Genomic DNA, 17,766 nt, shown 5'->3' on the forward strand with positions numbered 1-17,766 from the left:
TGCAGTCAGTTATGTTGCTGATGGCTGCACTCTTCTTCCAAGCCATTAAGAATATATTTGTAACTTTTAAAAGGGATCACCACTTGATTTATTCCCCTGCCTGTGCCCTGAATGATGCATGAGGTGCTTACGCGGGAGTGCTCCTCGGCGGTGGCTTTGGAAACCCAAAATCACCTCGGCGGTGATTTTGGAAGCCCAAAATCCTCGTTTCGCTGCGCGTCTTTATGCGATTTAAAGACACTCTTTAACTTGATCCACTGGCACCAAAATACCAGTGCCCACACTCCCGCCTGAGGGAGCGGCGGGACTGCCGGGGGCGCGCCCTCACAGCCGGTAAGGCGGGAGCTGGGAGCGGCCTCAGGGCCGGCGGGAGGCGATCAGGGTGCTGAGGGGCCGGGCAGGGTGTGGAGGGGCCGGGCGGGGTTGGTCAGGGTACGGAGGGGCCGGGCGGGGTTCGGAGGGGCCGCACAGGGCCTGGGGGTGGCTCCGGGGGCGGGCGGCTGCCGGGGCTCCGGGCAGGGCAGAGCATCCGCCCGCGGGCGGCCGGCGCCGTGCGGGCAGCTGGAGCGGAGTCCAGCCCCGCTAGTGCCGGCGGCGGGCGTGGGGGGTTCTGACCTTCGGAATTACAGGAAAAAGCGTTACTTGTGCTCAGCCGGGCAACTTCCCATTTTGTCCGTCCCTTCGAGGTTGCGGGGAGGCAGAGGCTCCTGTTAAAACAAGCGCAGCTGAGGTAAGTGAAAAAGATGCTTTCAGCAGAGTGGTCTTTGCTCGCGTTCATTTATATGAAGTGTGGGAGAGTGTGAAACTCTTCCCCGGACTGTTACTCGCGTGGATCTCTAGCAGTGGAGCTTGCTAGCATTCGCATCTCTCCAGGCGTTCATCGGAGACTTGGGGCAGGACATGCTTCTGTGTCTCTTCGGGCCGAAAAGATCCTTTTGGTTTCTTTCTTTCAAGTCGTGAGATAGTAAGAATTGAAACTTTCTGTTTACCTCATTTGTCTCGTTTTGTAAGGAATGAAATACAGATGTTTGGCAGTGGTTTTCCTTGTGTGTATAATGGTTAAGAGTCAGTTCTCAAAATGATTGCAGTGTATGCAATCATCAAAGGAAGGAAAAGCTGTTACTTAATTGCTCTCTGCTTAATTTTTATTCACAGATTTTCTCGAAGTGATGAATCAGATTTAAATGTACTGGCCCCAGGTTTCTTCAATGTTTGCAATTTCTGCCTTCTGAGAAAAATATTTTTGTAATGTGTTTGTGTACATATCCATAATGAGTATCATCTTCATGCACTCATGCTTAAACTGGGGAAGTATCACTTGGCCTTCTCACCTGTAATGGACTGCATGACTTGTCTTTGCTCCAGGGTCTGGAGCACAAGTCCTGTGAGGAGGAGCTGGGGGTGTTTATCCTGGAGAAAGGGAGGCTCAGGGATGCCCTTATCACTCTCTGCAACTGCCTGAAAGGAGGTGGTGAGATGAGGGTCAGTCTCTTCTCCCAGGCTATAATCAACGGACAAGGAAATTGCTGCAAGTTGCACCAGGAAAGGTTTAGATTGGATATTAGGAAAACTTTCTTGTCAGAAAAAGTTGTCAAGCACTGGAATAGGCTGCCTGGGAAAGTGGTGGAGTCATTGTCCCTGGGAGTATTTAAAAGGCTCGTAGATGTGGCACTTGGGAACATGGGTTAGCGCTGGACTTGGCAGTGATGTGTTAATGGTTGCACTTGATGGTTTTCTGGAACCAAAATGATTCCATGATTGTCTAAAATAGTTGAAATGCAGCTTCTGGACTCTATCTGTGAATTAAGAAACTGATTGGGCAAGAGGATGTTTTTGTGCTTGAAGGAAGCTTCATCTATTGGGTGGAAGAATGGAGTGGTCAGTTCAGATTTTTCTGTCAGAGGCTAATCTGTAACAAAACAGGTCTCAAAAGGGAAAAAAGGGAGAAGGAAGCTTTGGGCTTATATCATAGAGGTTGCAGGATTGAAGATTAAAGATCTTGATTTTTCTATAATAATCATTTAAACCTGAGGAATTTTTGCATGATTTGGTGCTTGTAGGGGGTATTTTCAATTAAAAAATGCCATACTAAGAGAATTTAAAACATAAATGTGTTTAGTAGTGTTTGGAGCCTGATTTCTCACTACCATGCCATGTTTTGCCTTGCAGTTTTGACTAAGATACAAAAGTATTGTTAATAAAGTTTACAGCATAGATAGTAAAGAAAAGCAGGATATATAAACCTTAGGAGTTGATCTGAAGCAGCAGGGTTATGGTGCTGCAATGAGTCTGAGTTTTAATGTTTTCTAAAATAGCATGATCAAATATCTTTTTCAGACACTTATATATTACATATACCTACAGGTACATTTCAGGGACATGGTCATCTTTTTTGAGTGCGAAGAAAGTGTGAAACTGAGTCTTATGCTTATTTTGTTCTCTTAGTTGCTTGCCACACCAGAGACAGATTGTTCTCCACCAACACAAAGGAGCATGAAGGCAATCATTGTCTAATAACATCTTACTTGCTGAAACACCTAATGCAAAATCATCTCTCAAAGTATACCCTTGCAGCCCAAATAGGCTTTGTAGTCACACAGACAATGAGCCAAAGGAGGTTTGCTCCAAGACCAGTCCTGTACAGGAACTCTCTTTAAACCTTAGCTTGCCTGTTTTTTCTTTGTCAGTGAAAAAAGAACAGGGGAGGATAGTGGCTGAAAGCAAAATTATGTCTGGTAGTACAACCAACATTTAGTTCTAGTGATCTTGATGGCCTGACCTTTTGTTTAGCTTTGCTGAGCATTGGCAAATTGGATGAAATCATATAGTTAAAATTAAAAAAGTGACCCATATGTAGAGATAAAGAAAATAAATCTTGTTTTGTGTTTGTAACTTTAAGCATTTTGCATAAAAATTCTGTTTCTTTTATGAGGTACAATGCATTGATTAGTAGAGGAGCACCTGTTTTGAAGCTCTTTTATCTATCTGAGCAATTTATATAAAGGCTTATTTGTTATGGTTGCTCAGAGAAAAATGAGTTATATTCTATTTTTTCCTATTAGTACCAAACTCATGTGGTTAAAAGTTTGATTTAAATTCCAATGTAACAGTATTTTGTATTGTAATGTATGAATATTCAGTGTGCTGTTTTATAAGAAAGCAAAGGCTTTCTCAAAACATGTTTTGCATCTGTAGCTCCAGGATATACTAAGCAAAATAACTGTTATCAGCAGTTATTAGCAAAACTGACTTTTCCTGGTAACTATGTCCTTCAGAATTCTGGAACAAATGTATCTTATCCTTTTGTGCCTACATTGGCTATTTAGAGACTGAAAGAGGAAAAATGGCTTTCCTGCTTTTCAGTTTCCAGTTAGTTTGAAGTTTTTAAATTAGCAAGTAGTTTTACATGATGATGATTTTTTTTTTTTTTTGATGTTACTGTGTTTTTAGAACAAGTTTCTGTGGTCAACAGTTGATACAGCATTTCGAGAGCCTCACCGTGTGGGTACTTCAGATATGTCTGTAAGCTTAGTAGTTTTCTGAATAGATATGCAGTGTTTGAATTTATAAGTGGTGTTAGTAGATTATGATACCATTAAGTTTTCTGGTAGGCCATCATAATTTAAAAATACATATAGGTTTATTTTCCAGAAGAAAGTGCACCTAACACCTGTTTCAATCAAGTTCTATTTAAAGGTAAATGTTTGAATGCTATTCATCCTGCCCTGAGGTTCAACTGACTGTTTTTGGCTCTGTTAAAGACTGTGGATTATGAAATCATTGTGCCCAGGATCTTTCATCACAGTATCTGTCATTTTTTCCATGATGGGCTTGTCAGTGCATAGGTCATAGGGGTTAAAAAGTTGAAAATACCCATTAGCTGTCCCTCGAGTTTACTGCTTCTTCCATTATGTTCACATGTCATTGTCTTCTCTGACCAATGTAGGAAACCTGCTGTTTTCCTCTTCAGATGCTCACTGCTACTCACCTTTGGTGCAGTCCTGACCGATCATGAATCTGAGGCACCCTGTTACCAAAAAGGATGCTAAAGTATGTATTTGAATAATTTTCCTGAATGTCCTCTTTCTCTCTATAATTTGTGTAAGTGCTGATGGATTTGAATCTTGGAGTTCTGAAAACTCATGGTTATTGCTTTTCCAGGTGCATTTTGCAGAACACTGCAGCTGAGTGGCCCAATGGGCTAGAGCAGAGGCTTAGGCTCCTGTCTTTCTGTGGATAGGGCAAGGTCTGTCTCTCCACGTAGCAGCTATCATGGGAGAGCTGTAGCAATGGATGGTAAAGACCAAATAAAAGGAGGAGTGTCTATTCAGCTTCTTCCTTCATAGTTGTTAGAAGAGTGTCAGACTTCGTAGGGAAGAATTTCCTGTCACATATCAGCAAAGATGTTAAAAATTCTTGAATGGCTGGAACAAAGAACGGTGCTGCATGGTGCCACATCCAGTTGGCAGCTGGTTGCTAATGAGGTTCCCTAGAGCTCAGTACTGGGGCCTCATCCTGTTCAGAATCTTTATTGCTGATCCTCACAAGGGGATCCAAGGGCACGCTTAGTCAGTTTGCAGGTGAAACCAAGTTGGACAGGAGTTGATCTGCTAGAGGGCAGGAAGTCTCTGCAGAGGGATCTGGACAGGCTGGATCATGGACTGAGGCCGTTGGTGTGAGGTTCAACAAGGCCAAGTGCCAGGTCCTGCCCTTGGGTCACAACAGCCCCAGGCAGTGCCACAGGCTGGGCCAGAGTGGCTGGAAAGGACCTGGGGGTGCTGGTGAGAGCAGCTGAACATGAGCCAGGCTGTGCCCAGGTGGCCAAGAAGGCCAATGGCATCCTGGCCTGGATCAGCAATGCTGTGGCCAGCAGGGCCAGGGCAGGGATTGTCCCCCTGTGCTGGGCACTGTGCACCTTGTATCCATGGATATGTTGCAAGGAAGAGAAAGGTTAGGCCCTCTTCAAAAGGAAATGGGAGACATGGATACCCTGGGCGAAGAGAAGGCTGAGGTTCTCAACAACCTCTGTGCCTCAGTCTTAAACAGCAGAGTTCCAGCCATGTCAATTAAGTCAAGAGAGGCAATTGCAGAGACTGGGAGAACGAAGACCCTAAACCCACTGTCGGAGAGGATCAAGTCTGAGACCATCTAAGGAACCTGAATGTGCACAAATCCATGGGATCCAATAAAATTCATCTGGGGGTCCTGAGGGAGATGGCAGAAGAAGCTCCTAAAGCAGTATACATAATTTTTGAAAAATTATGGCTGTCAAATGAAGTCCCTGATGACTGAAAAAAAGGAACTATAACCCCCATTTTAAGAAAGGGGAATGCAGAAGCCCCATAGAACTACAGAGCATCTTTCCTCTGTGCTAGGAAAGATCATGGAGCAGATTCTCCTGGAAACTGTGCTAAGGCACATGGAAAACAAGCAGGTGTTTGGGGGCAACCAACATGGCTTTACTAAGGGCAAACCATGCCTGGCAAATTTGATGGCCTTCTATGATGGGGTGCTGCAGCTTTGATGGACAAGGGCAGAACAACTCCCATTGTCTACCTGAATTTAAGCAAAGAATTTGATAGTCCCACTTGCCATCCTTGTCTCTATGTTGGAGACACTTGATGGATGGACCACTCAGTGGATAAAGAATTGGCTGGATGGCCACACTCAAAGAGTTGTGGTCAATAGCTCCTTGTCCACATGGAGACCAGTGAGAAGTGGTGTCCCTCAGGTGTGGGTCCTGGGACTGGTACTGTCCCAGACCTTTGTCAGGGATGTGGACAGTGGGGTCCAGGGCAGTCTCAGCAAGTTTGCTGCTGACACTGAGCTGGGTGGGGCACTCGACACAGGGGAGGGAAGCGATGGCATCCACAGGGACCTGGACAGGCTTGAGAGGTGGGATCATGCAAACCTCAGGGAGTTCAGCAAGGCCAAGTGCAAGGTCTTGAGAGCAGCCCTGTGGGGAGGGACTTGGGGGTGGTGGCTGATGAAAAACTCACCATGAGCCAGCAGTGAGTGCTCCCAGCCCAGAAAGCCAAGGGAATCCTAGGCTGCATCCAAAGCAGCATTGGCCAGCAGATTGAGAGAAGGGTTCTACCCCTCTGCTCTGCTCTGCTCTGCTCTGCTGAGACCCCACCTGGAGCACTGCATCCAGCTCTGGTGTTCCCAGCACGATGACAAGGAGTTGTTAAAACAAGTCCAGAGGAGGACCAGGAGGTTGGTGAGAGGGCTGGAACACCCCTGCTGTGAGGATGGGCTGAGCAAGCTGGGAATGTTCAGCCTGGGGAAGAGAGGGTTGTGTTGGGACCTCACAGACACCTTCCAGTACCTGAGGGGGCCTACAGGGAAGCTGGAGAGGGCTTCTCTGACAGGAACTGGAGTGCCAGGGCAAAATACACACCTGAAAGGAGGGAAATTAGATTAGGTACTAGGAAGAAAATCTTTACTGTGAGGGTGGTGAAATACTGGAACAAGTTGCTCAGGGAAGTTGTGGATGCCCCATTCCTGGAAGTGTTTGAGGCCTGGTTGGATAAGGCCTTGAGTAACATGGTCTAGTGGGAGGTGTCCCTGAACATGGAAGGGAGCGTTAGGATTAGATGGTCTTTAAGATCCCTTCCAACCCTTAACATTCTGTGATTCAATGACTCCATGACATGCTGTCTTTACATTTATAGATGTTCTTTATTCTTGGTGTAACATCTACACTGTATACCAGAGGCATGTAGTTCATGTAGTTAAAAGCAATCCTAGAATAGGATCTGAATGGAAAAAGGTTTCATGTCCTGAAATGGGGAAGAAGGGCAATTGGTCTTAAATACAATATGGGGAAATACAGTCTTGCTTTGATGAATCAATTTTTTAATCACTTGAAGACGACAGTTTTTATAGGCATCTTTAAGTGAAACACTTATGCACATAGGGTGTAATTTTTACTCAGGCACGTTCTTTGATCACTTTGATCACATATATAACCTCTTCAGTAAACAGCCAAAGAGCTATTTTGTCACATATCATTTATCAGTGTCCTGACAGGTGTGTAAGATTTGAGCAGCATTGTAACCTGCCAAGTCACTACCTTGGTTTCTGGCAAGTAGTAACTACCAGCTGCCATGCCAAATAAACAGCTGCTAATTCATACTGGACAAAGTAGAAGCAGGAGGACTGAACCAAATAACTAGCTCACATCTGGGAAAAGTCATGGATGTCTCTCTCCCCAGTTATCTCCTCTGTTTCACCAACTCGGATGCCTTACATTTGCTAATGTAGTACAAATACTTTTTTTTCTTAGCCTTCTGCTGTTTTGGTGAGTGGAAGTGACTTATTGTATGGCTGAGTACTAGAGAAGAACTAGAAGAGGGGGAAAAGGGACAGAATGGATACAGGATGAGGAGCACCGAGCCTGGATGGAATCTTCAACTATTTAAGCGTTCTGGTGTGCATGGGATACTAAAATTTTTCAAAGGCTTCTAACTTGGCATTGCAGCCAGCTTGGTCATGCCTGTTTGTGCAGTTCTGTGCTCCAGTGTGATGGGATATGTCATGTGGTATTTTCAGCTTAAGCATTATTCAAAAATGTTTTTATGATTTGCCAATGCTTCTGAATTCCATCTCCTTTCTAAGAAAGAATGGAATTGCTGGAGCTAGTTAAAGGAATCTGATAAAAAATGTGTTTGCTTAATTCTTGGAAAGAACTGGACTATTTTGGCTGAAATGCAGCCTCTTCTGTCTCATATCCCCTCAAAAATAGGATATCTGCATGTAGGATATCAGCAGAAGCTTTATCTCTTATTATGGGGAATAAACGAGGAGTTAGAGACAGGCATGTGCCTGCAGGGCTGTGATCTTGTCTCAGTGGAGATGTGGTGGGATGGTTCCTGTGGCTGGAATGGAAGGATGCAGGTTCTTTAGGAAGGGCAGGCAGGGAGATGAGGAGAAGGTGTCACCTCCTGTGTCAGTGACAGCTGGAGAGCACAGAGCTCTGCCTGGGTGGGTGAGGAGCTGACAGACAGGGAGGGGTCAGGGTTGAAGGGAAGGAGGGGACAGAGGACAGGGGACATTGCAGTGGAGTCTGCTACAGGCCAGCTGACCAGGAGGGCTGGGCAGATGAGACTCCCTGCATATGAGCAGCCTTGTGCTCATAAACCCTGGTGTTCATGGGTGTCTTCAACCTTCCTGGTATCTGTTGGAGGGACAACACAGCTGGACATAAGCAATCCAAGAGGTTTTTGGAATACGTTGGTGGTAACTTCCTTCTCCAGGTGGCAGTAGAGTCAGTGACGAAAAGTGCTGTGATGGACTGTGTTGTCACCAGCCAGGAGGGGCTGGTGGGAAGGTGAAGCTTAGGGGCAATCTTGACTGCCATGAGTGTGAAATGCTGGAGTTTGATTGAGGTCCTTAGGGCAGCAAGGACAATAGGCTCATAATCCTGGACTCAGGGGAGCAGACTTGGTCCTCTTCAGGAACCTGCTTGGTAGAACACAATGGATAAAGCACTGAATGGAAGAGGGGCCCAAGGGAGTCGGGTGGTATTCAAGGATCATCCTCCTCAGGCTCAGGATTGATGCATTCTAACTAAGAGGAAGTTGGTCAAAAACACTGGGAGGGCTGCTTGGATGAGCTCAAACACAAAAACAAGGTCTACACAGGGTGGAAGCAGGGACAGGTAGCTTGGGAAGATGACAAAAAGAAACCAGGGATCAGATTAGGAAAGCTTAAAACCCTGATAGAATTAAATCTGGCCAGAGACATCAAGGGCAATGAGGAAAGGTTCTGGTGTTGTGCTGGTACAGAATACTTGGAACAACTGCTATTTTTCTTATTGCCACATTGAATGTGTAATTCATCTTTAGTTCTTTGAGAACAAGAACATACACCCTACATGAATAAGTAGTAATATATTCTCTTTATGGACTGGCTTCATTTCTTGTTGGTATACATCTTGCTACTGCTGTATTTTAGGAATATGTCACTGGACAAACTCCTCCGCATTTTTCTTTGTATCCCACATGTGTTTCTCTTTTTTTTTCCTCCTGTTTTTTACTGTCATAGCCCTAAAGTTTATAAAGTGCTTCCCAAGACAAACTTAAAATAATATTTAAGTTGATTTCTGACAGAAACTGAGCTTAATGCATTGTTTTTTACCATGTTTTTCTATTTTAGATTACTGTAAAGTTTAAGTTTTTAGCAAATCCAAGAAGTTTTTGTGGAAAGAACCATAGCATAGGGCATAACCCCTACTGCCTATATCCCGCTTAGATCTCTGTCCAGTGACCTGGTGCACACCTGCTTTGTGGCATTATCTGAACCTGTGGGAGGACGAGATACTTTGTTGGGACTGAAAGCTACTGATGTGCCTGTTCTAGGGAGATAGTACTTGCCTCCCACCTGGAGCCTTCCTGAGACACAGGTTTGATGGAGAGCTGAAATTCCAGACAAATCTGAAAACCTAATGTGAAACATGGACCCCAACTAGCTGCAAAATACTAATGCCCACCTGTTGCTTATGAGCATGGTAACTAGAGCTACTTGTCCAGGAAATAGGCATACTGGGCTCTAGGCCCTTGTGTGGTTAAGGGGATCTGACACCTCTGTTTTCTACAGGCAGATCTTCTACTTACTAGCCAAAGGAGTAGTGTGGGTGGCCATTCATGGTGGAGTTGGGCCACTCTAGAGATAGGTTGTTACAGACAAGTTGATGAAGCGTAGGCTGGGTGAGCAGTGAAGTGAATTGAAAACTGGCTTAATAGATGGACCCAGAGGGTGGTGATCAGTGGTGAAGTCAATCCGGGGGCCAGTCACTGGTGATTTACCCCAGTGGGCAATACTGGATCCAGTCCTGTTCAGCATGTTCTGGATTAGAATGCTGGCCGATCCTGCCTTCAGTGAGTTTGCTGATAACACAAAACTGGAAGGGGTGAGTAATAAGCCAGAGGGCTGAGCTGCTGTCCACAGAGACCTTGACAAGCTGGAGAAATGGGCTGGCAGGAACTTCAATAAGGAGAAGTGCCAAATCCTTCATCTGGGGAGGTACACCTCCGGACAGTAGCACAGGAGCCTGGCCAGGTCTCCACCAGCCAGCTTTGCAGAAAAAGCTCTGGTGGTCCCCCACACCCAGTAGAGCATGAGCCAGCAATGTGCCCTTGTGACAAAGAATGCTGGTTTCCTGGGCTGTGTTAGGACTGCAGCCAGCAGATCAATGAGGTGATCCTGTCCCTCTGTTCAGCACTGCTGAGCCCACACTTGGAGTATTTAGTCCCAGTTCTGGACTCCTGATGGCAAGAGAGACATGGACATACCAGAGAGAATTCAGGGAACAGCCTCAGTGATGGTTAATGTACTGGAGCATCTGCCATATGGAAGCTGGAACTATTCAGCCTGGGGAAGAGAAAGCTCAGAGGAGTCTCAGCAGTACCAAAGAGCCAGAATCCTCCCAGTGATAGGACCAGAGGCCGTGGACACAACCTCAAACACAGGAGGTTCCTTCTGAGTATCAGGAAATACTATTTTTGCTATGAGAGGAATGAGTAGTGGAGCAGGTTACCCAGGGAGTTTGTGGACTCTCCATTAAAGGAGATCTTCAGAAGCTGTCTGGACACAGTCCTGGGGAACTGGCTGTGGGAGGCCCTTTGTAAATTTGAATCAGATGGTCTGTAGGTGTCCCTTCCAAACAAATATTCTGTGATTCTGTAAGTGCTGATAGCACCACTCAAGGCAAGGAGAGTGTTTGATTTTTGTAATTTTTTTTGGTACGGAACCCTAGATTCATCTGTCCTTTCAGAAGAAATCAGTCTACTACTTTGCTTTCTTCCTTCTTAACCTGGAGTCTGAGGTTTTTTGGCTGCACAGTAGTTCAGTAGTTCTTTTCTTCAAAAAGAAAGGCAAAGAGAGGTGCCTTCCTTTGTCTTTGCAGAGTACACTCAGGTCTGCTGCCAGGACAAAACTGGGAAAAAACCAGTATGAATTCACCCTCTATTGGGTGAAAGGTGACCTGGACTGATGTCCACTTCCTGAACAATTTCTTTACTAGGTGGTGATGGACAAGATAGGCAGATCATTCCTTCTCCTGTAGGAGCCTTCATTTTCAAAAGAATTCGCTGGATGAATCTGCTTAGAAAAGAACTAGGCAGGCTGAATGTCAAGTGAATACATTTCTTACCACTTACTTGCATGATCTTTGGAAGGTTAAACACTTGTGTGGATTGGATTGCCCTCAGCCGTGTTTTAGGTATGCTTATCTTTCTATTTTTTATCGTAAATGTGTGCAACTTGTCTTAGTAAAACTGCATCAAATTTCTCCGTTGTTCAGGAAAGTAACACTTAGACAAAACAATACTTCACTTGAATACAAGTGAGAAAAGCTGAATAACATTATTAATTCTGACACAAATGCTAACAAAGTTTTAAAAGGGTATCTTCACTTTACTTTTAAAAATAAAAAAATTAATTTAAATTTTTTATTTTATGACAGCGTTTTCTGCCCATACTTACTGAGAAGGACATGTTCAGCAATTTTATTTGGATGTTTGTCCTGCTCTGCAGCTCTGTAGCAGGTATGTTTCTGGATTATTAGCACCTGTCTTGCCATAAGAATTTTTTCCAAAAGATAACATTCTCCAAATGAAATTTTGAAGAGTTCTGAAATATATTGCAGCTTAGTTGTAAATGTTAGTCTTACTAGTTTAATGTATTTTTTGGATATTGCAAGTATAATGATAAAATTTACAACCTATGCATGTAAATTGCATGCTTTATAAAAACAGGCTTGAAGTCCAAGACTTTCTTTTCTTCATTTAGGGCTATTAAAAAAGTATCTGAATGGAAACTTCCTCATTATTTCTGTGAAGTTGTTGAAACATCACTCTAATGTAAAACCTATTTAACCTACTGTAATACAGTAATTAATGTGAACTGCATTTTCAAACAGGAATGTCTGATTTGAATGACTAACTGGGCATTTTATTTGAATTCTATATGAAAAAAATTAATTTAATTATCTGTAGACAACAAAACAACTTACTATTTTTCCACTAGTATTTTAAGAGGAGTATGGCTATGTGATGTCTTTGATTTTGTTTTTAGATGAAAACTCCATCAGAGATGCTGACATTTTTCCTTCATCTCCTGAAATTGAAAGAGGATCCTCCCTGAAACTATCCTGCGTTCTTAGAAAGAACTACATTCCACAGAGAAATGCAAGCCATATCATTTGGAAATTGAATGATGAATTGATTGCTCCAGAAAACTATAACATTGTGAATAAGACTGTATCTAATATAACCATCCATAATTTCACTTACAGCACAGCTTATGTGGAATGCTTAATGAAGTACTCAGACAAAGAAATACCTTTGGTTCACACAGAAGTTAAATCTGGCTGTAAGTAAAAGGCAGAAAAAATAATCTTAACTCTTTTAACCAACTTAGTATAATAATTTTACTTCTAAAACAGCTACTTTTGGTTGTGTTATTTTAAAACACATGTAGTCAAGTGTATATATATATATATATAATATATATTTATATACACATACTTTTTTTTTTTTTTAATAAAGCATGAAATTACCAGCATTCCTTACTGACACAGGTCTGCAACCTTTCTGACCCTGAATTTTGCCTAGCTGAAGTTTTCTGTTGAGTTCCAAAGGGAGTGGGTCTGTTCCTTTGGTTATATCTTCTTTCTAGCCTAGCCAGCTTCAATTTTCTCCAGAGACGATTTCCTCTCTATCCTCTCTTCTAAAGAAGTTATAATCCACTCTCTTATGCAGAACATTAAAATAAGTATACGAATTTTCTAATTTATTGAACAGATTAAGTCCAGAGTATAATGTATGCCTGGGGGGTCCCATTCTAATAAAGAAGCAATAAAAGCAAAACATCTGTAGAAAAATATCCAGCAAAAGGTCTTGCATATCTGCAAAGCTTAATGTGCTATAAACTTGTTGATAAAAGATCTTTTGACATTTCCATTAGATGGGACAGAAAATTACTGTTTTGAAAAGAGGGCTTTGTCAACCAGTTGACTTCACTGGACACAGTTTTCTTCTACTCCAATTTCTTCTAACAGTAAAGAAATTGAGCTGTAACAAGAAAGTCTTTTAGGGTGTTACATTTTTATGGATGACTTCAGACTATAGAGATTGCAGAAGATTGTTTCCTATGTGCTATCTTGCTTATAAGATAAAGAGAGCCCAGAATTAGTGATCTCTTCGGGGTCACAGAGATCTGTTTCCCAGGAACTTGTCTTTTCCACTCTTTAGGCTGTGCATGTTTCTCAGATTTGGGTTTTTCACAGGGTAAAAAATTAGATATTCTGGGAGAGAACCAAAAGGAGTTCTGTCTGTTAGAGAATGTCCTTTTTTTTTTTGTGCTTTTGCTGTTTTTTTTTTTTTATTCCTCTTACTTTCTGGACTCACCTCAAACTACACATGTGTTGCAGAGGGGAGAGTGCGTACACTTAGTGTTCAAGACAGTGTATGCAGTGGTTTGATATATGATAGTTAGAATTACTGCCTTTAGGCGCACTTAGTAAAGTATTTCTGAGAAATAGTTGGAGAAAAATCTTGCTGTCTCCTCAGGGTAAGAAAGAGTGGTTTTGATTTTTGTATTGTGAGGAGTTCTGAGGGCAGTGAAGGATGATAAAATGAAGTGCTATGAAGACACTGAATGATGTTTGCCATAATTGCTTTTTGACCAACAGAATCAGGTGTGCATAAAGTTACGTATTTTTACTGGACTTTTTTTAACCTTTGTCTCTGTAGTTCGTCCAGACATGCCAGAAAATATTTCCTGCATTTATTTCTATGATGTTAACCTTACCTGTACCTGGAATGCAGGAAGAGAAACAAGTCTTAAAACGAACTATACTCTTTACCGAAAACTGTAAGTACTAGATATACTGGGCACTGGGTTGCTGGGGTGTGGCAACCAGTTCTCTTCCTGTCTCTCCCTGACTTCTGTTTAACGAAAACTTGAAATCATCATGGAGATTGGAGTCTTGGCATTTGTCAGTAATTTTAATTGATTAATTCAGGGTTGGTAATTGTTGAAAATACTTGCAGTCTGATTCCTTTTTGTAGTGTGCTGTATAAAAGAAATAAGGATTCTCAACCAATATTCAGTAGAGAAATATTTATATTCAGAGCTGATATTCACTTGTTCTTTGAAGTAACATTACTAATAAGATTGAAAGTTGAGTGACCATGGTGAATGGAGGCATTTTATGGGAGAGTTTCCCAGAAACTTTCTATGTAATGAACTAACCTAATTTTGGCGCCATAAAAAATATTGATTCCTCATCTGCTTTAAAAAATTCCCATCAAAATTCATTAAGCCACTGCTTTACTGCAGTATTCTGCTTAACTCCAGTAGCATTTACTCTAGTGACCCTTGGAGTCATAAGGTTTCAGTCAAAAAATCCAGAGTTGTCCTTTTGGATTGCTTGGGGATTTCTATTTACAAATACAAATTATGTCATCTCATGCTCTCCAGTGTAGAAGCACAGATACTTAGTTCTTTCAATTTCAGTTAGATTTTAAATGTTGGTTAGGAGCTTGCTTTTTTACAAGGGACTGTGAAAATGGTGAAATCAGTGTTGTTCCAAGGCAGATCTCAGGTAGGATTTTGAAGGTGATAGTACAGATTTGTCCCAGATGTACTTGTCAGTCTGTCCTTTCTAGTGCTGCTTCTGGTGATGCTCTCTTTTTCTGCCTAACCAAGACTCCAGGTAATATTGTTTCATGAAGAGATTTCTAAAATGCCTAAAGTTATTCTTGAGAATGGCAATGAATTCAGACTCTGGAGGGTACTTCTTCATATTGTACTAGTGTATACTATCTTTGTAATTTAAATGGTAGATTAGGAAAACCTTTTTAGTTTTATCTCCATTTTAGCTTTGACATTTTAAGCTTCCATCTTTTTAATGTGGAACTTTCTTACTACTTCTGGTGTTTCTATCTTTTATAACTTAGCTGCTCTTGTGAAGCCAGAAGTTAAAACAGCCATTGAAAGCACATTTCAGTATTATTCCTTCCTGTATAAGCACAGACTTCTTATTAACCACAAAGTGAATTGGATTGCAGAACTGTTTCCAGCCAAATCTAAACATAAGTTTTAATCCAGTATCTCCCTAGCTGAGTAGTCTCCCTAGCATGTGACTACAAAAGCACTGGTACAAGGGGACAGGGAAATTAGCTAAGGGTATTCGTTTGCACAGACATGTAATCTAAAAATGTTCACTGGTAAAAAAGTCTTGCATTCTCAAAGATATATAAATAATAGCCTAACAATTTGTTTGAATTATTCTAAGAAAATCCTTTAGTTTCTAACTGCTTTTATTTTTTTCTTTTTTAGGATGTCTTCTCCAGATTTAGTTAGATCCTGCCTGACTATAACAGAGTCGTGTTCATTTTTTTATCCTGACAATGATTATAGTAATGATTTTTGTTTTCAAGTGGAAGCTAAAAATGCTTTGGGTGCATCCTTAACAGAGTGTGTCCCTATCCCTTTGCAAAAAATAGGTAATTAAAAAAGAATCAATAAGGATTTAATTTATGACTTTTCCATGTAAAATTCTTCCAATTGGTTGGTGTTACAGCAGTAATTTACAGCAGTTTCTTGATCTTATTGTGAGGTGGTGAGAAATGACAGAGTGTTGTTTCCATGCTAGGCAACATCTAACTGCAACAATATTTCTTTAGGCTAATGTCTGATATATCCATTATAAATTACTAATTTTTAATTATTGAGAAGTAAAGGCCATATATTAAAACTTCTTGTCAAACTAATTGGTACTTGGACTCTACTTTAATATTTCTGAGTGGTACCAAGTATCAGTGCAACACCTGCCTGCAATGGGTAGTGGTATTATAATTTTTCAAGGGCCACCCATCATATGCTCTGCAATTCCACTTTCTGTTAAAAATAACCCATCTGTTCTATGTGCCGTAATAATTGCACACAGGAGCAATAATAATATTTTGTCTACCTCTTCTCCCTCTGTCCTTGTCTACCTCTTCTCCCTCTGTCCTGTGCTTCTCCTCTGTTCATTTTGGTGGTGTAGTTAAGCAGTAACCCTTATAAGGTTATGGAATACTTTTTGCTGCAGCACTCATCATCACTCACATCCTTTATTCTGTGTTCAGATCTACTGTGACTCTTCATTACTTTCTACACTCTCTATGCCAGACATGTCTTTTCCTATTGCTAGTCCATTCTTTTCCATTGTCTCCTTTACACTTCTCTGCCCCTCAGATAATTTCCAGCTGAACTCTTTCCTCATCTGCAGTTCAGTCTTGTCTTTGGCATCCCAGCTCTGCTTCATTTGTTTTCTCTGCTGTTGTCTTTGGGTAATATTTTTCAGTGCTGATACAAATATGAAAGATGTCCGCACATCTATTTTAGAGCAGGTTTGTGAATAGAATCACAGAATCATAGAAAGGCTTGGGTGGGCAGGGACACCTTCCACTAGACCAGGTTGTTCAAAATTCCATGTAATTAAATCAGTTAATGTGCAATTTCTCTTACAGATAATTTCCCATATGTAGAACTATGTCTATAAAATAAACCATCACATGAATACTCTAATAGGATGTGTGTTACTGGGATAAGGATTTAACTTCTTGGAACACAAACAGATAGAGAAATTCTGAACTTTTATAGAAGCATTTTCCTCTATTAATGTTCTTGTTTCTTCATTCTAGAGAAATTTGCCCCTCCTGAAATAATTTCAGTTAAAAAAATCCCTGGTATAAAGCAGTTACTTACAGTAACCTGGAAAATGCCTGAGAAGATTATCCCTTTAAAACATATTATTTGCCAGGTTCAATACAGAAACTTGTATTCAAACTTTACCGTAAGTTACGTCATTTTTCTTTTGCATGGCAATTTCTTTGTGACTAACGTCTTAATATTATAAGAATTTAAGTTGAAAAAAGGCAACAAGTGTTTGAAATAATGATAATAACCTTGTTATTTTACTGGAATGTTACCAGAGGTGCATGATCTTAAGAATATGGTTTGGTTTTCTAGGGTTAATTGTCCTTTTTCTTATGGTCATTATCTGTTTTGATACATATTGTGCTTTTCAGTATTACACTGTGGAAGGATGAGGGATGACCCTACACCAAGGGATTACACATGCAGTCAGTAACAATATTTTGTTTTTTCCTTGCATTCTGGTGTTGAAAACAGCACTCACTTAAAACTGCAGCATTTGAATCTGATTAATATGGAATGATGTTAAATACAAATACAAAATACAAATTTTGCAAGATGAAAAATAAGGGAAGTTCTTTTCTTTCTGACACCTAAATGGAATGGTTGTAAAACCCCCAGTATTTGCATAATTCAGATTATCTATTCCTATGGCCTTCAATATGGAAGGGATTGTATTTGTTGTTTTACTGTTTCTTCTTCCAAATTAAAGAACTGGCCAAGTTTCTTGGATTGTTTAAGTCCATTGAACTGAAATGTCTGCCTTGATCTTACTGTTTTATGTACCACATGTATAATTGTGGGAGAGAAAAATTCATCAAAGTAGTCATTGGAGCTTTAAAAACATTTGTAATATTAAAGATGTTTCTTACTAGCATCCTTCTCACATTTTCAAGCATCATAACTGTAAATATAACATACTAGTTCTTGGATTCAGGATTCAGGATGATTGGATGGGCAGGATGGCTCAGGTCCAATTGGGGTATTAGGAATGGAACTAACGATTGTTTAAAAGACCTATTTGAGATGTTTATCTCTTTGGAACCAAGGCACTGG

The 17,766-nt window shown here is 41.2% G+C and overlaps 1 protein-coding gene across 4 annotated transcripts in view; it reads left to right on the plus strand.

Moving 5' to 3' along the window:
- Positions 1-559: 559 nt before the first annotated feature.
- Positions 560-17,766, plus strand: part of IL31RA (interleukin 31 receptor A) — a 35,081-nt gene continuing 17,874 nt past the window's right edge. For 2 of the 4 annotated variants that reach the window (XM_036403789.1, XM_036403792.1), the window contains exons 1-7: positions 560-730; positions 3,947-4,050; positions 11,468-11,549; positions 12,079-12,375; positions 13,758-13,878; positions 15,349-15,515; positions 16,698-16,849. In XM_036403789.1, coding sequence (XP_036259682.1) covers positions 4,012-4,050; positions 11,468-11,549; positions 12,079-12,375; positions 13,758-13,878; positions 15,349-15,515; positions 16,698-16,849 — 858 coding nt within the window. In that variant the 5' untranslated portion in view covers positions 560-730; positions 3,947-4,011. Of the gene's footprint in view, positions 731-3,946; positions 4,051-11,142; positions 11,225-11,467; positions 11,550-12,078; positions 12,376-13,757; positions 13,879-15,348; positions 15,516-16,697; positions 16,850-17,766 lie in introns of those variants that run through there. The other 2 variants (XM_036403791.1, XM_036403794.2) reach the window with 2 other exon arrangements.

The sequence above is a fragment of the Molothrus ater genome, chromosome Z (assembly GCF_012460135.2).
Source record: "Molothrus ater isolate BHLD 08-10-18 breed brown headed cowbird chromosome Z, BPBGC_Mater_1.1, whole genome shotgun sequence".
In the NCBI taxonomy this organism is placed as follows: Eukaryota; Metazoa; Chordata; class Aves; order Passeriformes; family Icteridae; genus Molothrus; species Molothrus ater.